General features: G+C 41.0%; 3 protein-coding genes across 7 annotated transcripts in view; 1 reads left to right on the forward strand and 2 right to left on the reverse strand.

The window, feature by feature from the left end:
• Positions 1–419: 419 nt before the first annotated feature.
• Positions 420–2,180, reverse strand: lyrm7 (LYR motif containing 7). The gene is made up of 5 exons (XM_079362538.1): positions 2,086–2,180; positions 1,843–1,915; positions 1,655–1,725; positions 989–1,070; positions 420–867 (listed from the first exon to the last, which is right to left on the reverse strand). The coding sequence occupies exons 1-5, from the start codon at positions 2,101–2,103 to the stop codon at positions 797–799; spliced, it is 315 nt and encodes a 104-aa protein (XP_079218664.1). The 5' UTR covers positions 2,104–2,180; the 3' UTR covers positions 420–796.
• A 37-nt stretch (positions 2,181–2,217) lies between these two features.
• On the forward strand, positions 2,218–4,296 carry hint1 (histidine triad nucleotide binding protein 1). The gene is made up of 3 exons (XM_079362537.1): positions 2,218–2,373; positions 3,735–3,839; positions 4,013–4,296. The coding sequence occupies exons 1-3, from the start codon at positions 2,263–2,265 to the stop codon at positions 4,175–4,177; spliced, it is 381 nt and encodes a 126-aa protein (XP_079218663.1). The 5' UTR covers positions 2,218–2,262; the 3' UTR covers positions 4,178–4,296.
• A 1,170-nt stretch (positions 4,297–5,466) lies between these two features.
• Positions 5,467–23,728, reverse strand: part of cep170aa (centrosomal protein 170Aa) — a 38,266-nt gene continuing 20,004 nt past the window's right edge. For 2 of the 5 annotated variants that reach the window (XM_079362499.1, XM_079362503.1), the window contains 14 exons: positions 23,148–23,312; positions 21,904–22,209; positions 16,983–17,342; positions 15,694–15,977; positions 14,351–14,443; positions 13,508–13,625; positions 11,803–13,350; positions 10,086–10,359; positions 9,716–9,947; positions 8,917–9,084; positions 8,736–8,824; positions 8,495–8,588; positions 8,351–8,402; positions 5,467–8,194 (listed from right to left, as the gene is read on the reverse strand). In XM_079362499.1, coding sequence (XP_079218625.1) covers positions 7,869–8,194; positions 8,351–8,402; positions 8,495–8,588; positions 8,736–8,824; positions 8,917–9,084; positions 9,716–9,947; positions 10,086–10,359; positions 11,803–13,350; positions 13,508–13,625; positions 14,351–14,443; positions 15,694–15,977; positions 16,983–17,342; positions 21,904–22,209; positions 23,148–23,312 — 4,109 coding nt within the window. In that variant the 3' untranslated portion in view covers positions 5,467–7,868. The remainder of the gene's footprint in view (positions 8,195–8,350; positions 8,403–8,494; positions 8,589–8,735; positions 8,825–8,916; positions 9,085–9,715; positions 9,948–10,085; positions 10,360–11,802; positions 13,351–13,507; positions 13,626–14,350; positions 14,444–15,693; positions 15,978–16,982; positions 17,343–21,903; positions 22,210–23,147; positions 23,313–23,728) is intronic. The other 3 variants (XM_079362502.1, XM_079362500.1, XM_079362501.1) reach the window with 3 other exon arrangements.

Genomic DNA, 23,728 nt, shown 5'->3' on the forward strand with positions numbered 1-23,728 from the left:
GCTTAATTGGATTGAAAACAAATAAATACAATTTATTTATACATTTTTAAAAACTATTTTTGAAAATGAAACAGTCACTCTTTAAGCTCACAAATTGAACATAGATTCTTTACAATCCCTGCTTTTTATTCAACTATATGATGTATTATAAAGATGTTAGGAAAAATACAGGCCTGTTTTTTTTTTTAATTATAGGAATATACTGTTTGCACTTTCTAACATTTCTTAACTCAGTTTGTGACATTTAACGCTCAAGGAACAACATTTTTAGATCTAAAAGAGGCAATAATGATTATGGCAGAAAGCGATGGCTATTGCAGCTTTTGCAGAGACTTTTATTAAAAATTGTGATGGTCTTAGGTGCAACTATCATCACATCTTATCTCTTTTTTTGGTGGTTTAATCAATCATCAACACACTTGGAATACCCATCTTTAATCCAAAAAAACCCCAAGCGTTTTAAGTGGCATCAAAGTAACTTCCATAAAGTTGAAACATCTGCAACTCAAATATGAGAAAAAAAAACTTCCATATGAAAAAGCAATACTTTTCAATTCAATTTGATAAATACTGTACACAAATGTTCCATTTACTTTACTGAATTCTAACGACAGGACAGCTGAAAGCTTCAGAAAAACAAATAGCGATTTCTCCATGCAGTGATGATCTTAAATAAGGTCTTCTTTCTGCATATCCTAAACACTGTAAAATGTTGAGGAGAAATATATTTAAATGCAAAAAGATATTTATAGTTGATAGAAAGTTCTTCTTGATGTGAAAGTTGTTAGTTGACCCTTCATGATTTTTTCCTGGGCTGGTCACAGTAGGGTACATTTTCTAGTAGAAGGTTCTCTCTGGGTCGTAGCACTGCATGAGAAAGAGAAAAGTAAGTACATATAACACAGACAGAGGTCAAGATTTCCTTTGTTCACATTTGTTAGTTTCTGTAGGGTTTTACATAAAATCAAAATAGAAAATAATAACATACAGAGTGTATTTTCCTCAAGGTGTTCCATTTGTAACACAGATTCTCGAAGAACAATTTCCACATCCGAGCCCATTTTAATCATCTGTGAAACAACGAGTTTATGAAATGGATTAAAACAGGTGCAAATGTGTAAAAAACTTCCATCCTTTGAGGCCACTTTTTCAAAAAAGCATTTCATTTTATAATAATTTGAATCAAACAGCATCTGGCAATAAAGCTTTAAATACTTTTTTCTTCTCTTTCTGTAAAATGCACTGTAGCCATTAAAGTGTAGGTTTTATATTCAACAAGACGATACTTAACTGGTTAATTATTATTATTATCTTATATCAAAATAGGCTTAACAGGATTTGAAACAAAATTTGATTGAGGAATTGTTTGTTTGGAGGCCTTGACTTCCAAAAAATTACAATCAGAATTTATAGATAGAAAATTATAGATCCAATTCTTGCAATTATTTTGTCAATGTGTGTAAGCATATTGTACAAGATCTTTTACGAAATCATTATTACTAAAGGGTCAAGTATTTTATACAATCTGTAGATTATACAGTCTATACATTGTATGTATTTATTATAATACGAATTATGACAATTATTAGTTATAGTCTATGTTGCAATATAATACTATATAAACAAATCATATCATCTGATGACCTTACTGTACCTTCTGGATGTTTTCTTCTGAAGTCTCGTTTTTGTTTTTCCGGAACTCCTCATTGATCTTTAATCTTGCAGCTGTGTAGGAGAAAATAGATGGATTTATAGTGCAGAGCATGTCTGATATGTTTTGAATGGTAAACATCATCAAACAACAATGTAACTGGTAATCGTAATACAATAAATATAACTCACCTGTCAGTGATTTGTCATCGTTGGTAAATACAGATAGCCTGGTTCTGTGCAGCTTTTTAAACACGTTAAGGACCTGCATTTATAAAGACATTCAGCTTCAGCAGATACTTGAACAACAACATACTTGATTTTCTGTTTCTTACTTGTTAGTAATTTACACGAATGAAAACAACACATTAAACAAGTCGTAAACACCATCTTATCATGTCATTTTCTATATTAAAAACAATATCCTATCCTCACCTTCAAACGAGTACCCATGTTGACTTCTTCAGCTCTTTTCCGGAATTGGGGGCGTTCCGATGACCAACAACCAATCAGTGAATACACTTGAGTGACGCGCTGGATCAGCCAATGAGCGTTGGCTGATTTTTTTTTTTTTTTTAACAGTACCAGAAAGGTCTGTTCGTCTGCGCCAACATGGCTGACGAAACAGCAAAAGCGCAGGTAGCCCAGCCTGGTGGAGACACAATATTTGGAAAAATAATACGCAAAGAAATTCCTGTCCAACTTCTCTACGAAGATGACCAGGTATGCATGAAATGCTTTAAATCATGTACTCTTTGGGTGCACCATGTCTGGGCGGCGTGACGTTTAGTCAGAGTTAGCCACATGCTATCTGTGCATGGTCTGCAGCTGTACAGTTGATATGATGGTGAGTTTATTATTAGGAGGTCGTTTAACAATCATGAAACACTAATAATACAAATAGTTTGCTCTCAAACTACTAGATAAGGGCAATAAAACCTAACAATAAAAAATAGGTTTGTCCTCAGATCCATATCCAGGATAAATTTGTTAATGTTTTAATTCACTGTGCTAACATTAAATGCAATTTGCTCTTGCAGATAGTACTTCAGATAGTTGGCCACGTTTTGCATCACTCAAAATGTTCTTTAAAGGCCAATAGACTGAGACTTTCTTTATTGTCATTCAAGTCATTTTCAATCATTGTACTTTACAGTGTAGATCACAATGACAGGTCGTTGCAATAGGTTCGATGTGGATGGATAAAAAAACCCACAACAAAACATCAGAGTATTTGCATGGGGGGAAAAAAAGGTGCAAACATAAATGGGTTCAAAAGCCATGTATAGAATCACTAAAAAAGATAACTATATTGCACATGTGCAATGTATTATACTATGTGTACAGTCCAGTGAGGGGGAATGGGGGGGTTATTTTTTGTGTTCAATAGTCTTATGGCCTGTGGGAAGAAGCTGTTTAAGAACCTAAAAGTTCTGCTTAAAAGGCTGCAGAACCTCTTTCCCGTGTCCAGCAGCGAGAACGGTCCATGATGGGAGTGGGAGGTGTCCCTGCTGATTTTCTAGGCTAGTCTTCTGGATGGGAGGAAGCAAAGTCCTGGTGATTTCTTTTTTTCCGCTGTCCACACCAAAGGTTACATGTTGTGAGACTGTGTTATTTTTTCTTTACTCTTCTTTTATGACAATGAATAGGCAGTCAAACAGGCCTGACTGCTTTGTGTTTATAAAGCAATTATCAAAGTCATTAACCTCAGAAGTGTAACCAGTGTACCAGCATTGTACAGTTTGGTGTCTTTAAGATGAGATAAAAGGCTACATTTACAATTAAACAGTATTAGCCTTTGCAATATCAGTGATGGCCAACATCAGCCTGAAATGAAACTCACTTCTAGATTTCTTGTTAAAACTATTGCATATGAAAAGAGACAACAAAGCAAAAAAAAAAAGGAAAATGAGAAATGCAAAAAATCAAATTGAACACACAACTTCAATGGAAGTCACAATATAAATGTGGGAAGGAGTCTCTACATTTCATCATACAGATATGACTTCTACTCATTGTAAAGCAGCAACCGTGTAGTTGTTTGCACAGGATTAATGCTTCATCATTGTTGTGTTGTATTTCAGTGTGTAGCCTTCCCTGACATTTCTCCTCAAGCTCCCACTCACATCCTGGTGGTTCCTAAAAAGCCGATTGTGAGGTTGTCGGAAGCAGAGGAGAGTGACGCTGCAGTAAGTAGGACTGTGAATATCTGTGCAAAATGTTTTTGTTTACCTTTCTGTCTATGACCACTAGATGGAGCTCTTTACAGCCAACTTAATTCTTGTCTGGACAGTTAAGATATCTGAAGACTGCATTGTAAGCTTTTGCTTATGCATGCATTCATTTGTTTTCTGTCTCTTAGTTGTTGGGCCACTTGATGATAGTTGCAAAGAAGTGTGCTCAGGATGCGGGCCTGACTAAAGGCTACAGGATTGTCATCAATGATGGACCTGATGGAGGCCAGTCCGTCTACCACATCCACATCCATGTCTTGGGTGGACGCAGTATGGGATGGCCCCCTGGTTAACCTTCATCTCCTCGCACAGACCGTCTTGCCATCAGTGTTGACTACAACTGTTTGTCTGATGTAAAAGTCAAGTAAAGCATGGAAATCCATCCGTGAGAATAAAATGCACTTCACAACAATATTACGTTTTGGTGTTTTTTATCAAAATGCTTGTACTAGGAAGCATTTTTAGGAGTATGAAGTAAGGGTGGAACAAAACATGATGCAGCAATTTAGATTTCCCTGTAAGTTTAGCTGGCTGCGTCACCAATTCATAACTCACCCCGTTGTGCTTATGACGTGAACAAGGGTAATGTGAACTAAGGTAACGCAAGATCATGTTGCAGAGCAATAAAAAGAAGTTCGGAGATTAGATGTGATTAGAGGTGAAACTGACACACAGTCAGACCCGTCACCAGACCATAGTCTTATGGGGGGGGGGGGCAAAATTATTATCAGACAGTATGCATATTTTAATAATCCTATACTGTATTCGCACAGCACGCAAACATCACGTTAATCATATCCAACAGCAATATGACCCGGTACACTAATAAGAGATTCTGTAGTCATGTACATTTATATATCTGATCAAATGTATCCAATATAAATGCGTCCTTGATTTTGTGGCAATTATTTAAGTAACTTTCTCACAAAAATGTTTAAGATAGTATCTGATTATTTTGGTTGCATTAAATATCTTTATGTTTATGTAATTCTAAATTAAGATATTTTTTAATGATTAAATAGAATAAATTAAATAGAATTAGCCAGTTTTTAGTTGATGAGCACTTCCTGTTATTTTGCTTTCTAAAAATATGCTACATGAAAAATGATCTAGAGCAGTGGTTCCAAACCATCTTTCCTTGGAGCCCCCCCAATCGTATCAAGCCCCTCGTCCAGGAGGCACAGGAAAGTTAATCGATACATTTTCACATATCACCATACATTTTAATAGGTTTTCATTGATAAATGTTTTGACATTTTATGACTAAACGTCATACACGTTGTATAAATCATCCAGTGAGTATGTTTAGTAGCCATGTAGCTTTGACAACCTCAGAGCAGACAGAGTGCCCCCCCCCCCCCCCCCCCCCAAGATCTAAGGCCCTAACCCTAGTAGGGCGCTTGTCCCTGGTTGGGAACCATTGACCTCAAGAAAAGACATTTCTTTGATGGAAAATGTGCCTGCCAATATTTCAAAAGGAAGCAGTATAGGACGTCAAAAGTTTTGAATATTCAAATATAAGTCTGAAAACTGTTGTTCATTCAGTTTGTGGATGTCAGTGAAATGAAAACACAGGAACAAGTGAATGGCTCTCTTTTAATATCAGTAAGAAACAATGCAGGTAGTTGGAACAAATATAAAATACATGAAACATCCACAAAATATGAAACAAAAAAATAAATAAAATGGTTTTATTTTTTCTTTACAAAACTCACAAAAAAAGAACACTGATCGATGACGTGTAGAATTTCAAAAATAAACGTGTACCTAGCATTCACAGTCCCCTAACTTCACTTTGAATAAAACAGGGAGAAGGAAAAAATGTGATTAGAGGCTTTGTTTTTACAGACAGAACCGTTCCAGAGAGGCAAGGCAGTCACTTCAGATATCAGGTATATTAATATCATTCATTGTCAAGCTATCTGACATTGGATGCAGCCTTTCACTGCTTTGACACTTCTGTATGAAAAACTCCACAATCTGATGTGCAAAAAGAGATTTTTTTACTCATGTTTTTACTTTTCTTTTCATCAATGCCTTTCTACTGTCAAAATGGGCACTTTGAGGCATTGAAAACATTGTACAGTACAGTAGAGAGGGAAGGAAATTAACATGAATTCTGGTATCTAAATTCACATTTGTAAAAGTTTTCTAAGTTCTAATATACTGCCTTACTCTAGAGCACAGACTACAAGATGAAGAGAGAAACCTGTTAGTCCCCATACGAGCCCAAAAGAACTAGAAAGGTAGCAAAGTCAATTTTAAAAAGTGGTAAAAGTCTTCTGTCTCTGCAATTCCACAGTGTCAGTACACTAGATTTTCCTCCTCATTGGTGGTAAAAGAACATTTCACCTCCAGTATATACACTGATATGAGGCCATAAAGTGAGCATTTTCTTTTCAAAGATGTGTTCATTTTAAATTAACAAACTTGAAGTGCAAAGGCCTCATGGAAAGTTGCCCATTTCTTTAGCTATGAACTACAACAAACAGCTGCATATTTTCAATGCTCAGGTTTAGTGATTAAGCAATCTGAAAACAGGTTTGTAAAAATCAAATAAATTAAAATGTTTTGTCAGGTGACTTAAAGAATAAAAAGTAATGGTCTGCAATATCTACAAAACTTAAATGAAAAATGATTTTTTTTCATTGCTAGTTAAAAATGTTTAGAAAAAGACTGGAAAGAGGAAGAACAAAATCCTCTTGGAAATCCTTCAGTAGGACACTTGAGTGCATGTACTGCTAAAAGCTGAGGGTAACAATTCCCATTTGCCAAAAACTGAAAGCAAAGATTAAACTAGTGTTTCATTAAAATAAATACAAATATGAAATCTTTGATTTGTTGATGGAGAAAGGGCGTTTGACATTCAGAGACAACTGCAGAAAATGGCGAGATGTATAAAACAAATGGTCATAACTGAAATACAGATTCGGAATATTTTGCACAACAGATGATTTTCATCATAGCGCAACTGTTTGTTGTTTTGAAAATGACTGTGTCATTAACGTGGTTAACTTTGGTAAGTGATTCTTTTGAGTGACAATGACCATTGGTTTCCAGAATGCTCTTACTTTTGGGAGAATAAAACTAAGACTCATTAGTACAATCAACACAGACACCAATATTCAGGAGGAAAGCTCTCAGCTGTCCTGTACATGCTACTCAAGTTACACACACTTTGTGTAACACTACAAGGAGATAGAAGAAGGGAAAGTATAAAACATACAGGGGAAAATAGGAGGCACTAAAATATCCTTCTCAACAGAATAGTTTTTACAGATGCTTCAGTGGACGGTTAGAGGTGTGGATTATCTCAAACTTCTGCAACTTCTGTCTGATTTGTGAACAGTTTCAGTCACACAAAGCATGTCTGTTACTTAAGGCCGCTGAAATATTCTTTTATAGAGATGATGAGTTGGATTATACAACAGTGTGAATAGATCCTATTTTGCGAGTGTTTTATTACAATGCAGTCTGTTATTCTGAAAGATATTTTTTAAAAGTCTTATTAAAGGAGAATATTATTTGAAGGGTGGGGGGAGCTGCTACTATTAAGGATATGTTGTAAGGCAAGTCCTTAGTGTAGGTAGGGTCCAGACACATGGAGAAGGCAAGTGGAGACTGAAGAGGACTACAAGCTAAGAGATCTGTTCACTGAGAGAGCAGCCAGGTCCATTAGGAAGTCAGACGGGCAGGTCAGCATGAAGAGTTTAGAGTTGAGAAACTTGTAAAATAACTCAGTTCATTTCTTTATTGGCTAAGAGAGTTCCAGGATGTTGGGGATTAGCATTGTGAGTGGTTATATGAAGTGCTTAATTTCTGGCAGGCTCTGATAACACTTCAAGGTACTTTTATATTATACCCATAATTCTGGACTGGTAGACGGAGCAGAATGGAATCAGTTGAAATGTTTTCACACCTACGTACTTCATTAACACCAGCGGCCCTCCAATCAAGGCTGCATCTTTTTTATTCAACTTCTATTTACTTCTGTGCTATGGCCTCCTCTCCGCTGGGCCGCATGCGGTTGAATGGCAGCCCTCCGACTCCTGCTAAACCTAATGCCACACTGGGGTCTCGTGCAGGCGCCTCTGTATTGGCAGAGGAAGGCTGAACCCTTGCTGTTGATCCTCCAGGCCCAGGTAGGACCTCAGGAAGGGATTCTTTGGCTTGGGGTGCAGACACAGGGCTGGTGGCAGAGGTTGAAGTTGTTTTGGCTGTCAGGGGCTTGGTAGGGGTGGTGGGGCTGGTAAGGCCAAGGTTGGCCAGGGCGTCCAGAGTGCCGTCTGGGTCCACCATCACGTTGATCACTTTGACAAAAACAGGCTGAGAATAAATGCACTGATCCATCTTTTTATAAAGGCCTTGGAAAGTTGTGGTGTGCTGTGTTGTAGTTCATATAGGTCTACATTTGTCAATTGTACTAGTGTGATTTTGTGTGTACGAGTGTGTTTGTGTGTCTTTACCCTGAAGCTGCTTTTCAACTCTCTTTAGTTCGAGCAGAATTGAGGATATCTCCTGCAGAGGAAAAAACAACAAGGCATTTAGCTCGAAATATTTTTTTTGCTTTGCTCAACATCAGAGAGCAGCCAGACCGACGTCTTCCTTACCTTGTTGGACGTTTTCAGAAGAGGTACATCATTCTCCAATCGCAGTTTACTCTCAATTTCATCCCAGTTCCTGTCCTTATCCTTGAATAATATCCTGTAGGAAAAATAGCATACAAGAGGAAAAGTTTATTCTCAGTGGCTTTGACCCAACGAAGAAACACAATGTCACACTGAGGGAGAGACACACTGTAAATACACCGCTCCATACAGGTTATACTGTAGTGACACACTGTATAATTACCTGATTTTGCTTGCTGTTTTGTCAGTCGAGTGTCTGATCTTCGTGGAGAGCTGAGAAACTGAGTTGATCAGCAGGCTGTCTAACACTGCCTATTTTCAAAGAATAATAGAAATGTCATTGTTGAGGGAGATTGTTTTTCATTTTGGTATTTTTAAAACTCAAGTTTTCTGCTGTTTCTCACCTCTTCTCGATTCCAGGTTCGTCTTCTCAGAGCTCGAGGCTCCAGACTGTCAGGAGCGCGGGGACGGAGCTCCACCGGTTTGCCGTTAATCTCTGGAGCCTTATTGGTTGAAATGACTGGCGGGATCTTCCTGAAGTTGAGACTCTCATCAAACACCCGATCCACCAACTGGAAGACATGTAGAAAGGAGAGAAGAGGTCAATGAAATAACTGTCGAATTTTCCACCCCAGTGCCATAGACGTTTTTTTAAATAGAGTTAAATCAAAGTTAGTGAGAAATTGTGATATAATGAGACCCTTAACTCAATGATTTGATACGTCGTGATATGATTTGATTATATTTAGTGATTTTTAAAAAATCTTTATTAAAACAAGAGATTGAAGTTTATTTTATTTCTTGTTCATCAAAATGTAAAATGTGTGTATACAGTATATATATATCAAATTGATTCAAATGGTCAAAATGAGTATTTATTTCTAATTGTATTTTGAGGAGGGAAAAAAGGCTACGGAGCTCTGAAGCTGAAGCTGTCTGTCAAAATGAACCTGGATATTAATTCAATAGTAAAGCCATAAGGACATCTGTTTATGGTAAAAAAAAGGTAAAATTATTATTAATAATAATACAGTAATGAAGATGGACTCAATTGGAGTCAATAGATTAAAAGCTCTCACAACAGATGAAAGATTAAAAGGAACACAGATGTAGATGTGGCCATTCGCACTCAACACAGGAGGGATGGGCGCAGTGGAACTACACATGCAGTTATAATTGAAGTAAAAGAGGGAAAACGGGCACCTTTCTCATGCTCTCCTGTATTTCCGGCTGCGTGGGACGTGCAGGGCCTACCTCTTCCCGTGTGTCGATAGCTGATCCTGGGGTTGTGGCGGCGGTGCTGACAGTGGTGCTGGGTGCTGTGCCAGATGAGCTAACTGAGTCAATCTCCCCGGCTACATCGTGTATCTCACGAGCCAAGACAGCCAAATCTTTAGCCAGGTCTTGGCTGATCCTGCGCACACATGGGAATAACCTGTTTACCATCAGACAGATGGAGGAGTTCTTTAGGACATATCAACACATGCAAATGTATACAACACAACACTACAGTAACAGACAAATTCATTTAAAATTGCATTTTAGCATCAGATTGGTTTAATCAGATCAATACCTGGCTATCTCCTCGCTATGTGCTGTCCAGTCCCTGATGTACTCCTCCTGCTCTTTCATGCGGTGTTTGACCCCTACTCCACCCACACCAGTCACCATGCTGGAGCCTGTGCTCGGACTGGTTCCCAGTCTTGTGCTGCGGTGTGGTACAAGGTGATGGGGCCGCACATGGGAGCGCCCTCCTTGCTTCGGAGAGTTTCGGTTGGAGCCAAACTCTTCCTCTGAGGTGGAGCCATACTCGGGCGGTAGACGTCTCCACCTGCTGCTACTGGACACTGTAAAGGACACCAAATAAGAACTTAGAACAATAGTAAGGTACATTTGTGTTCACACTGATCGAATGAACCGGACTGGGGCAAGTGTACTCGAATCAAGGTTGATGTGAAACCACCCTTCATCAATGCAAATGTTATTCTATTAATACAATTGTTATAAATGAGGTTAATAAATGAGCTTGTGAACATGACACACTATGTTACTGGAGCAAACATCTTTGACCTGACAATCTCCAAATATTTTGCAGGAGGAGTAGAATATGAGCAGGAATTAGCAGTATGTTATTCTTAAACATGTATTTTAACAAATTAAGATATTTAATTTTACAATGACATCAAAAACAGAAAGACGAAAATCCCAAGATATGTTTTCCTCCAATATACTGTACTTTTCGTTGACAGTAGAAATGTGGGGCTGTGATTTAGAAAGACGGTGAAGCAAAGCATTTAATTTTTTGCCGAAGCTTTTTTCACTAGTTTCTACTCAACAACCGACGGGATGATTATTAAACCACAGTGAAAACAACAGAAACAGCAACAGCAACAACAACATACCCCCCCCCCCCAAAAAAAAAAGACTCTACGTGAGTTTATCTGACAGCTCCAATCCAAGCCAGTCAAAAAAAACAAACATCTAAGAAGAAACAAAAGACCTTAGCAGAAGCAGAATTTGTTAAAAAGCTTCAAAAGGATCACACAACAAATGCACCTTGATGAGACAACACCATGCTCTATCAGCCTCTCAAGTAGAAATTGGGGAAAACCGTACAGAGAATAAAAACCTCCACAGTTGTAGAAGTGCTTCGTAACCATTTGTTGGTTGGTTTTTAAAGTTGTGCTGATAGTGAGAGTATGAGTAGAGCATATACAGTCGGTCTTCATCACAGCATCACTTGGTGGATGTCAAGGAGTAGTCAAAAAGTTAAAACGAAAACATTTGCTAGAGCTGGGTCATCATACTTTAAAAAAAAAAAAAAATAATCTTTTTGATGAACTTACACCAAATAGTACTTTTAAGTTCATATGTTGCAAAAAAACAAAACAAAACAGGGTGTCACTGCAACATCTGAGTGTGTATATTCTTTTTATCTTCGTGTCTATAGGAATTTCTGTTGCTGAGACCCAGGTCTGACACACAAACAAACACACACTGTCGGATCAAGGCTCTACAGGTTACAGTACCCGACAGCTCTTCCTCAGCACCGCCACCCTCAGGATCAGGCTGAGTGCTCTCTGAACAATGACAACCAGCGCACAAGTTCGTCACCAAACAGTGGAAATGTTCAGAAACAAATCATTATACTGACACATAATTAAATATGCAATGATGTTTACTATTGAACATGATCCTCAGGTTCGGCAAAAACATATGCATGTTATCAGAGATGATCAAACTATGAAATTTCTTTTTCCTGAAAACGGGTAAACGGTTGATAAGCTCACCTGTGGGAGACGAGTATCCAGATGTGGTGGTCTTTGTCTTGGTCTCGTTTAGCTTGGACACACTGTTGGCCCTCATCCTTGGTGTCAGCCGGTTCTCTGTTGGAGTTGATGAGCGCAAGCCCAGGCGCAGAGCAGTCTCAGCTGACAGGCGGGGTGAAGAGGTGGAGCTCCGCGTCACTGTACACTCAGAGTCGCTGCGGGCTGAAATGGAGCCCAGGCGGTTCCTTCGCGGCTGAGCCAGCATGTCCAGTCTTGAAGGTCCTTTCCGACCAGACGGTGGCTTGGAGGTGGAGCTAGTGGTGGACACCTCAGATGCAACTGAAACCCTGTCTGCATCAGCGAGGTCTGTGTCGGATGTATCTCCCAATCTTGCTCGGCGGAGAAGGGAGGCCCTTGTGGGCCTTGGCTGAGGCAGTGAGGCCTGCTTGTTCAGCGAAGAGGTTGTGGCTGCCTGGAGAGTGCGGCTGGTTTTGGAGTAGCCACTGGCCGAGGATTTAGTAGACCTGCTGTCGAGTTTGGAATGTCCCAGTGGACCAGAGTAGGTTTCCTGGTCTGAGGAAAAATTGTCAGAGATAGGGAATGAAGAAGTCTGATCATCGTCAGTAAGGTCCAGAGAAGGCTGGCGAGCTCTGGAGGGGCCGGAGGACGTCTGAACAGAGCGGCGGGGGTCAGTCCGACTTGTAGCTTCTGCAGTTCTTGTTTTAGACTTCCTCTCCAGACGTTCCCGGGCACTTGCGTTTGTCATGCTGGTCTTGGAAGAAGTGCTCATGTTACTCTTCTCTCGGTGCATGCTGCTTAAAGAGCGTCGCTTTTGTTCGCTGCTACTAAAGCCTTTTCTCTCTGCCTCTCCAGCCGCATGACTCGCTGTGCTGGCCGTGTCCACATCTGACTCAGGAGAAATGGAGTCAGTCCGAGCGGGGAAGCCAGAACCCTGAGCGGTGATGCCGGTTTTACCGCTTTTCGGCTCGAGTTTGTTTTCATCTCTGAGCTTGGCCTCGAGGAACGCCATGACAGCTTCAGTGTCCTTCAGGAGCGTAGCAGTATCCATGCTGCCCACAGAGTCACTGCGTTCTCGACCATTGCTGCCTCGGTTGATGCGGGGGATGAGCTCTGCGGGGACGTTACCGCTGGGCTTCTCAATGGTGAAGCTGCCTTGGCGTACTAAGGGCTTCCCAGACTTCTCTCCTACTTCTCCAGGACCTCCTCCTCCTCCACCTTTCCTCTCCTCTGACCTCTTCCTCCGCTCAGTGCTGCTAGAGGTCCGAGCTGGAGCCTTTGAAGGTGAAGATGTGGAGCTCTGTCTCCGTTTGCTGGTCATCTCAGTGTCCCCGATGGGAATTGGGGACTCCCCGTCTCCCTTGTTCTCTTTTTCCTGGGGTTCAGTGTCTTGTTTCTCCCCTATCTCAGATCTCAGTCCCTGAGCTTTGGTGCTGGATTTAGCCCGGGGGTCATCCACAGGGAGCTGGGGGAGGGTCCTGCGCTTGCGGTCAGTCAGACTGGAGGAAGATTCACCTCTGCTGAGGGATGCGCCAGACTCGAAGGCATCAGCTTCATACAAAGAAAAGACAAAGTCACCTCACTGAGATTTTAATTTGTTTCAAACATAAACAATCAAAAGACCATTCCAAGCTATAGAATCCTGTCATGGGGGTAAATACTCAGACACTACTCCAGCTCAATATGTAGATTCATGCTCTGACAGTACCTCTCTCTTTGTGCAGGAAGGTGGCTGTTTCTGCTCCTGAGCCTTCTGGGTCCGTCCTGGTGTGATTGGCTGCTAGACTGGCCCACTCAGAGACCCAGCTCGTGTCACCAGGAAGGGACTGAGAGGGACGCAAGTGGGGGATGGGGTGATAGGAGAGAAGGAGACAAGAGAGAGAACACCAGAATAGTTTTAATTTTGGTGAATTAGTTGTGGCACAAAGCGGCTCAACAGAAAAGACGAAGATAATGTGAGACATGACCATCTTTCTGTTAATTTTACATTTAATGCATGGGAAAAATAACACATTTGGTGCAACAAAAGGAGGTGATATAAAGATCAGCTCCTCTTTTCAACGTTTATCTTGGAATCAAATGTTCGATTTGAGGCTGTTTGTGAGTATGTATCACAGAACTAAACAATCCTCATTTCACAAATCTGAAAAAGACACCTCGCTGAATTCTATACAGTTACTTAAAGAAATGCTGTCAGCAATCATGCACTCTCTACTCCCTGCTAAGAAATTGCCCAAAGGGCGAGCATGTCTGTCCACATCTTAGTATGATCTAGGTCAGTCTCTGGGAGGACGAGCCCACTCCCACCAGCAGATCATGGGAGAAGAGTGGTCAAGCAATGGGAGTGACTGTGACTCACACAGTGAAACTCAGCCTAGATGCTTCATTCAGCTCCGACTGACACTACACTGGACTCGGATGAGAAATGAAAAACTGGGAGCAAGAGGTTATTTTGTCACAATGGGATTCCTCAAATCAAAATAACATTAACCATGAATGAGTCACCCCGACAATAACAGGAAATGCAGTGTGTGACAGGACGGTTTTCTACCTCTTTGCCTGTCTCTCTCTTCTCTTTTCCTTTTACTTCTGCTTTAAGGTCTGCCAGATTAAAGGAGTCCTGGTTCTGCTGTACACCGAACACCTACAAATATTTTGGGGAAAAAAACAGAGGTTAGGGTTCGTAAGGTAAGATAAATCAGGCATAACCTTAAGGCCTTATGTATATGGCTGTATTTTCATTCTACTTTCAAGTTCGTGTTTTTTTCTGTGAGCATCATAAATATAATAGCATTAAGACACATTTGAAGTACTATGGTAATATTATTCTATAGCTCTCGTGATTACAAAATTGAACTGAAAAGAAAGAAGACGCAGTCTGCACTTGATAGTTCGGCACCATGGCAACAAACAGGAAGCACACAAACTCACATTAAGTATTTACAAAAAGCAGAGGGGATGAAAGAAGACAGACTGTGAGCAGTATGCCAATTAGAGTGTCAGCTAATTACAGGCATTAGCATAACAACACTTCCGTCCATGTTATTCTTGCACTCAGAATAACATGGACTAGAAATTCACCCCACTAATGACATCACTTACTCCCAAGACAACATTATCACATCACTGTAACGGACATCTGCCTATCCAGGGCATAAATTAGTCAAACTCATAATTGTGTTAATAGACATTATATATCATATGTGATATTATAGCAGTCCTAAATTCTGAATCTTGTGTGTTGCAATGAAAAAGGGATTTTAATTCCTACTTCACTTGTGCTCTAAAGATACGGAAGCTTCTCCCTGACCCGTCTGTAAAACCTCACCCTGAGACTAACATTAAACCTACTCTACCTTTGGTTCTTCCAGACTTGTTTTTTCTGTGACCATGAGAAACTACTGTGCAAGAAGAAAGGGCAGAATAAAGACACTGATGTTGGTCATCCAGCCTCCCTGAAGCATAGTTTCGTAAAAGTTCGAGATGGAGCAACCCTCTTACAGGCTGTTACAGCAGCATTGTGTTTTCTAATGGGGGAGAGTGGATGGAGTAGAGGTCGAGTTAGGCAACCGCAAGATAAGAACTTTGTTTTAGTGGCAATGACACATTCTCAGTCTCAAAGGACCTGCTAAACCTAAAAGTGCAAAAGAGGTACATACAGACAGTGAATGTGCTCAGGTCCAACTTGTATTTCTCTATTGCCACGTTAGTCACGCTAAACATGTTTTTCAATCTGAACCTGGAACTGGGGTCACATACGTATCTGTGTGATTTTGTGTAGCGGAGAGACTAGTTGGATGCTGGTGTGTTCGTCTTCACTGGGAGGTGAATAAAGTTTCAACACCAAATTATTAAAGTTAACAGCAGGGTGCAAAGACCTCTGACCACCCCTACCTTATCTATCATGCGCCTGGCCTCCTCTTCCTCTGGATTCTTGTTCTCCAGGTCGATAGTGTAAGTCCCCTTATCGCTGTGATCGTCCTCTCCCTCTACTCCAACTGTAGCCGCTCCTTTTCCCACGACTGAAGCGTCCTCGCTGGGACTGGTGGGGCTACCTGTTGCCAGGCCGGTACTGACTGAGCTGCGACCAATACTTAGATCCTCGGACCTCTGTTTGAGAAGGGCGCGGGCAGCTGTCGGAGCACCTGCTGTCACTGTAGCTGATATAGGAGCCTTACCTAAAGAAACCAAAGCACAGAGAAGAGCTACAGTTACTGTAGTACATGAACATGTACATATGTAGTGCTTTATCAAGTAATTCTAAAACTGTGATTTGATGCAATTAAAGTTACTAAATACATACCGTAAATTCCGGACTATAAGCCGCTACTTTTTTCTCACACTTCGAGCACTGCGGCTTCTACTCCGGTGCGGCTAATGCATGGATTTTTTATGGGGGACAATGAGCTTCTGCCGCAAAAACATTTGACTTCGTCACGTCGGATCTTAATATCAGTCATTTTGCGCTTCATGCACGCACCCTCATCATGGCAAACACACAGAGAAATGCATATGATGCAGCTTTCAAGTTAAAGGCGATCGACCTGGCTGTCAAATAAGCTAACAGAGCTGCTGCACGTTAAGATGACACTGACAGCGACAACAGAGACTGAGGAAGTGAGTAATGAAGTCATTCTGAGGCAGTGAATGGATGGACTTTTTCTTGTTAAATATATTACGGTCATCTTTTTCATCAGCCGTGTTACAGACACCGTCGGCTAGGCTTCGTATTGTAACGGTTCATGTTGTAAAGTCAGTAGTTGATAATGTGTTCATAATTCCGATTATGTGGAGAGTCAGTGAATGCACCAGCGAGAACGTGTGGAGCGGCTGTATGAGAGAACGCTGGGGAGAGAGTTGGATTGTTACGGCAAGTTATGTGTTGCTCTCTGCTGTAAACGGCGTTTTCACGGCCGACAGTGATCGGGTTATTAAAAGTTATTATTTGAACGCTCTCGCCGTCCTTTAACGTCCGTACGGACGCTACAGTATTTGCGGATGTTACCGGTAGCCTAGGTCTGTGTAAATAGCTCTTGTTATAGCGTGGACACCTGCGGCTTATAATCAAGTGCGGCTTATATATGTACAAATACATTTATTTACTTATTTTTTAGCCGGTGCGGCTTATATCCAGGTGCGCTCAATAGTACGGAATTTACGGTATATATATATTTTTTTTTTACCAGAATCTGAGGCTGAAGCAGCAGAGGTGGAAATGCTGAACACCTTCGGATGAGAAGGAGGCTGAGGGCACAATCCCTCTCCACCTGTTCCTCCCACCTGCAGGGGAGCAGCCTGGGAAAACGAATACGAGCGGCGCTTGCGAGGGTTTTCCTCGTCGTACAACTCGATCATGAAGGCAGTGCGGGAGCCAGTTCCTCTGGTCCCACTCACTGTTATATTTCCCCCTGCTGTCCCTCCTGCTCCTCCTCCGGCGCCGTGTGCTGCTTTCAGGCGTTCTTCCAGGGCGTGGCGACGGTTGGCGAAGCGCAAGCCCAACCCATTTTCAGAGTCACTCTGGGTGCCATCCTCATGTTTGCTGCCTAAGCGGGGCAAAAGACACAACATTTCATTTAAAATGACAACTCTAACATAACCAATATATTTCAGTTTGCAAACAGATCTATTTCCTTACCAGACAGGTTTACATCTAAAATGTGCAGCTGCTAATGTTTTTATAGTGGAACCTGTGTATGCTGATTATATGTTGGATGTTATGAGCATGCTTAAATTCATATCAAAACATGTGTACACAACAGTAACACAGGACACAACAGCTGTTGGCATTCATTCAAATATTACAGACCCAATACAGAATTGTTACCATTTAAAACAATGGATGCAGCTCTTGCTTGAATAAAGCAAAACTGAAGAAAGGGAAAGTAAGTCCAATACAGAAAAGGTCACTGAACAAATTCCTCCTGAGAGCACATCTAACAAGAATCCAATGTTTGCTCACCTTTTACACCCTAAAAAAAAGTATAATCTTTAGTCCATGGTCTGACTCTCATTCAACTGTCATAAAAAGGGAACGTTACTGCTTCGTCTAAATCTCCATCAGTTTGGATCCCCTCAGTGTTGGACAGTGGCAGACAGTGTGCCACGCTAATCCAGACATGCCACCCACACGCTTACTAGTCCAGTCGACTGGCAATGAGGGAGAGAAGCGAGGGGGAGGGGAGGAGGCAAACATGGAGGGGGAAGTGATGTAGGATGCGAGTGTTTCGAGGGGGAGTGAGCGAGCTTCAGAGATGGAGGAGGAGGGACTGGCAAAGGAGGCTGGGAAAGAAAAGGGGGGAGGAGGAGGGACAAGGAAAGAGGAGAAACTGAATAAAGAGGCTGAAAAGAAAAAGCCAAACCGAGAGAGAGAGTGAAAGACAGAGAGAGATTGAGAACCCTTAACTGATGGAGGACTAGGATGTAGTATATTGCTACTTGTCATGAGTGACAGCCACTCACACAATCAGGCAGTCTGTGAAGCCAAAGAGTCAGACAGTTAGGAGAGGAAAGGACTGTTATAAGAATGAAAACACTTCAGCTCAACACACGGCTGTCACTGCACAGATGTGTATCGTCATAAATACATTTATCATACTTTCTCCCAACTACTGAATGGTCAACAAGATATGCTTGTACCGGTAAATAATATCTTATTACAGCATTGCTCAATTTTCTAGGACTTGAATCTGTTCCACATTCGTGGAAAAAAAATAATATATATATATATATATATATATATATATATTATTATTTTTTTACACCAAATACAACATAAGTGTATAAATACAATACATACTCAATTTCAACAGATTTTCAGTAGTAACCAAATGTTTTCACGATGACTCGTCAAATTGTAGGTGGGCTGTGGTGCAATGTGCTCCCACGGCGATATACAACGGTCATGGATGTTTGCCTGAGGAGTTGTCCATAAACATGTTTGAGATGTAATTATTGGTAATGATGTTTACTGAATAAAGCTATTTAGTGTGTGAACTCCACTCTTTTTTATACATAGGAATCAGTTCACTTGTAATGGGTAGTAGTACTTAGACTGCAGTATCTACAAATCACTTCATTAGTTTGAGGGTCTTAAAGAAAGTAACATTTCGTGTTCTGGAAAATAGAACAAACATTTGAGCATGAGCCATGTTAAGGATTCAATACCTATGAATATCAGGCGTCTGTCGTTTATTTCCCATAATATTATGTAAGTATAGTATATAATTGCTGTAGTTTGACTATCAATAGTGTTTCTACACAGGGGGGTTTGGCCATATTTTGGGGGTTGCAGCTCATTTGTCACATTCCACCAGCTACCTCCTCCATCTTTTCAATCTTTAATCCATTTTTTAATCTAACAAAGCAGAGGTCATCGAAAAGAAACAGCACGAGTAGAATGAGAGAGCAAAGCAGAACAGTGTTACAGCGGTAGCTTGAGCAGATCAGCAGATAAGCAGACACAGAGAGGCAGGTCTTTCATGCTGTGTGTGTGCACCAGACAAAGAAGCTGTTGGTAGGGCCAGGCGAGAACAGAAGAATCTGTGAGAGTCCAGCGCTCTGCCCTGCTCGCCCCGCCATGACTCACTGTGGAGCTGGCCATTGCCTCCACCGTCGGCTGCACACACACATACACACCCACGTGTATGCGTACAGTATGCGCACATACACACACACGAGCACCCGAGCCAAGGATGCACTTGCTTGCATGCACAGCTGCAAGAGCGGAGAAGCAAACATGCAATCCCCAAACATACATGGGATTGTGTCATTCATGTGTCATGATTGTGTCATGTTTCAGCAGACAATACACACAACTTCAGAAAACCATTTCAATAGTACATTTGCATTCAAATGAATCAAAAGCACATTATATAATCATTTTAATATCATTTCGGATCAAACATTTAAACCCTTTAACTGATTATAATCCTGTCTCAGGGATCTGAATCCACAGTTTTTCACAACAGTTAGTACTCAAAATAACAGACCGTTAAACGACACTGCTCTACGGTAAACGGCAACAAGAGGAAGACTCACCTTGACGTTACAGATCAAAAGATTTGGTTCCGTTTCCTCCTCAATTACCTCATTAAACCTCTACTTCTCTCCCTGCCTCGTACCTCTATGACACACCCTAAACATCACGCCTCTCATCCATGCTTCACCGCTTGTCTTCAGATCAGCACTGAGCATGTCTCAAACACACACACACACACATGCAGTGAACACAGACGCCGAGGATTTCAGCACCGCAAATCCACGTGTTAGCAGCATATGCTTAACACACACACACACCCTACATCAGCACCGAAAATACATGTCTTACAACTCTGTTCAGCAGCCTTCTCACACAGACACAAAGAGATGATCAAACACCTGTTTTTTTTCTACGCATGAATTTCTGTCCATAGTCTTTCTTTCCCTGTCATCATTTGCATCGCAGTTACTATACCAACTATCTGCCAAAAACGGCTCCCTCCTCATTGCCTACTTTCACTGCAGCCCAGGAAACAAGCCCCTCTCTCTCTCTCTCTGCTTTGCTCGGTCCAGTCCCTCATTGCTGCTATTGCTGTGAATGCTGATTCCACTGAGGTTCTCCCACCTTCCTCAAACCGCCTATTACCTGATGTTTTCCTCTTCATATATTCACAGCTCGCACCAATAGGCAGCTCTTCATCCAGCTGCCCACCTGCCCTCAACCATTCGTCCATTCTTTTTTTTTTTTTTCTGCCCAGTTCTCTCTGTGTATTCTGCATTTATAATGGTTTTTCCACTTCCTGAAATGATGTCACAACCACAGCACATTTACAGCCACTCAGGTGCCGATATAATTCGTTTGTGTAATTAAATACCCAGCTCATCAAGCATCTATCAGAGACTGAACTGCAGCGTCTAGTGGTCCCAAAGTCAGTCGAACAAACACTTGGTAAGATAATCCTCATCAGGTGAGCATCGCTCTGTTCTCCAGAGATGCATGCAATAGTATCAGAATCTAATAAATGAGCCTCCCTGCTTTCAATTCTTGTCTTCAAGATTTCCATTTTCATCAGCTCCGGCCTGCTGGTCCCTCCCCCCTGACATGTCAGCAACATCATAAATTGGCATCCATTTAATTAACTCCTGAGCAGCATAGAGACTAACAATACCTAGCATAGCATCACATTCATTTCTCTTTACAAGGCAGCATGAAGCCTTGCATAGCTACGCCTGGTCTGGTGCCTCCTTACAACCCCCCTGACAGCAGGAGCCGACTCAGCAGTTGGCTTCTTTTTTAGGTAAAGGGAACAAAGAGATGCAGAGGACCATGTGATTCACATGGCAATCTAAAACTTTTCTCCAAAGACAGACAGCAGAAAGCCCAAAGAGGCAAACAGTAGGGGTGGGAAACTTAAGATAACTTTCAATACAATACTTGGCCCAAGGAGTTCCCATCTCTGTGATCCAGGGTGGCTCAAAAACGGAGTATGCAGTACTATTTACCAACCACTTTTTGTATTTGTTTAGCAAATTTATATGTGAATCTGGAGAAGACAACTGGCTCACAAGCAATAATAACTGATTATTTTCTTTACACCGCCATGATAATCAGTGACAAACACAAATATTTCACAATGGAACAATGTGCAAGCAGCACCAACAAAAGCCACATTTAAACTATGCTAGTCATGTATTCACTTCCCTAAACCATATGTGCTCCTAACCAACTCTGTCAATGCTGAAAAAGACAATTCTATGGAGGCCGATTCTACGTTACTCATGCTGAGTCTTCTAACTGAGAGTGGGAGCAGGAGAGGAATAGATTGGGCTTCAAGTGTTTCTATTTGTTTGAAACACTTGAATTACTATTTATTTTCTATTTCTATCCCCTGTTTTAGCTCTGCCAACAACCCCCTCCTACTTAACAGTAAAGTCCGAGGTCACATTTTAAAGCAAAAATAAAAGTAAACATATCACTAGTTTTATGATGGCTAATTCTTGTGAAACATGTGTTAACTCCCGATGTAATAATACTGCAAAGTGTAAATGAAAAATAGGATAACTGCCCATTGAAAACATTTACACGGTTCAAACACATAGAAATGATCATAAAAAAGATCCTTTTACCTTTTAGCCTTTTGAGGTGGACTGGCACATCGCTCTTGATGCTCTTGCTGTCATCCTCCGTTGACTCGCTGCGCACCAGAGTAGGGTCGTTCTGGGCCAGCCAATCTGCCACCTTGCTCTCCGATGCCATCATAGCGGCTTGTAGTGTGCTCAAGTCTCTCCCTCCTGCTCCTCCACTTCCTGCTCCACTCTTCCTGGAGCGAGGTCTGGGGTGGTCGGGTGTGAACTTTGACACATGGTCTTTAATGGTGACTTTCCCAGGAGAAGTGTTGTCAAACTCTATGGTGAAGGAGGCATGACCCTGAGCTGGGAAGGAGACATTTGCAGTTTTGAAACAGGTCACTGTTTGTCACTCAGTAGCACAACAGTAATAAAGCATATTAATGATTGATGAGGCACTTTAAAAAAAATGAATTTTGAACATATGACTGTTACACTATGGTAAAATTAAATCAATAAATGTGCTGGGTCCAGCCAGATTGCCAGACTAAATTCAGGCCTACGTCCCTTTGGAGAACAATGACTAAAGACTCTTACTCCCAGCATGCCTTGCAGATACTCCCAGAGTGTTCTGCAACACTTAACACATAGATGTGAAGTTTTGGGTGAATAAAAGTAATTGTTCCCCATGGTTCTTTCTATTCGCATCCGGTGACACAAGTCCCCCTCCTGCTTCACGACAAAGCTCTTTGTTTAAAAGTTTTGCCGCACAGGCAAACCTGAGGCCTCAAAAGAAAAGGACAGTGTTCTGAATCCAGAGCTCGAATCTTCATACTCCTCGCTCGGTCCTGCAAATAACAGGACAACCACAGAGATTGCCTCGCTCGACAGAGAACACACAGATCCTGTTCATCCTCTGGGATTAATAACTGATTTATAAATGTGAAACTGTGATAATATTTGCTTTGTATTTGACCACTGCATCTTGGCTTTTACGACAGTAGAACCTATTTTGTTTTCTTTATTTGGGCCGCTGCGTCTCGTGTGTTTTTCTCTGTGAACTCTAGAGGTAGATTTGGCAGGTTGTCTTGGATCCAATCTTTCCAAAACTATCCAAAATAATTACAATCCAAATTGCACTGATGTTGAGAAATGTGGTTATGATTCACTGTCTCTGCAAACATTAAGAACTACAAAGGTCTAAACAGACATCTCAATCTTATAGTAACTTTAAACTTTGAAAAAAAATAAAATAAACACAGGTACTTCTAATTCGAATGAATCTGAATAAATAAATGACTCACCTCCTGCGGCGGAGCTCTCTGTGTCCTTGGTTGGAATCTCATGGATGCCGTTATTGGTCATGTGACCCTCCTTTGTGGGGATGTCAAAGTAACTGGAATCGTGGGTGGAGGTTGCATGAAGGCTGTCCTCTTTAGCTTTCTCCCCTCGACGTGCCTCTTTGTTATCTGGGAATTAAAACACAACAAAGATGGTGAGATTACTGACTACAATGTTGATGTTTAAGTGGGCTAAGAACAGCATTGCACACTTTTTTTTTAGATTTATTTTTGGACTTTTTATGCCTTTATTTTAGAGAGAGGACAGTGGATAGAGTCAGAGCAATAGAGCAATAAGGCAAGAATTGCAGAATTACACTGACTGAATTTTGACTACAATTCTTATAACTAACGTTTTAAAGAATATGATTTTGAAGCATCAGGACTTAAGAGACAAAGAGGGTCTTCCCAGAAACAGAATCTTTAAATAAAATGGTTCAATTATTTTTACAAAATGTTTAAATAAAGAGAAGGACAATAAAATCTCTTTTTTTTTTAAACCAGAGCCGTTTTCACATATGCACTCTTGAAAATGTAAATTAAAT

This window comes from Symphodus melops (genome assembly GCF_947650265.1).
Source record: "Symphodus melops genome assembly, chromosome: 15".
NCBI classification, from domain to species: Eukaryota; Metazoa; Chordata; class Actinopteri; order Labriformes; family Labridae; genus Symphodus; species Symphodus melops.

Coding starts and splice junctions, on each gene's coding strand:
- lyrm7 (XM_079362538.1), bottom strand. Junction 1,726..1,842: donor CGATGACAAATCACTGACAG/GTGAGTTATATT, acceptor TCTCCTACACAG/CTGCAAGATTAAAGATCAAT. Junction 868..988: donor CCTTGAGGAAAATACACTCT/GTATGTTATTAT, acceptor TTTCTCATGCAG/TGCTACGACCCAGAGAGAAC.
- hint1 (XM_079362537.1), top strand. CDS start 2,263: ATGGCTGACGAAACAGCAAAAGCGCAGGTAGCCCAGCCTGGTGGAGAC. Junction 2,374..3,734: donor TTCTCTACGAAGATGACCAG/GTATGCATGAAA, acceptor GTTGTATTTCAG/TGTGTAGCCTTCCCTGACAT. Junction 3,840..4,012: donor CAGAGGAGAGTGACGCTGCA/GTAAGTAGGACT, acceptor TCTGTCTCTTAG/TTGTTGGGCCACTTGATGAT.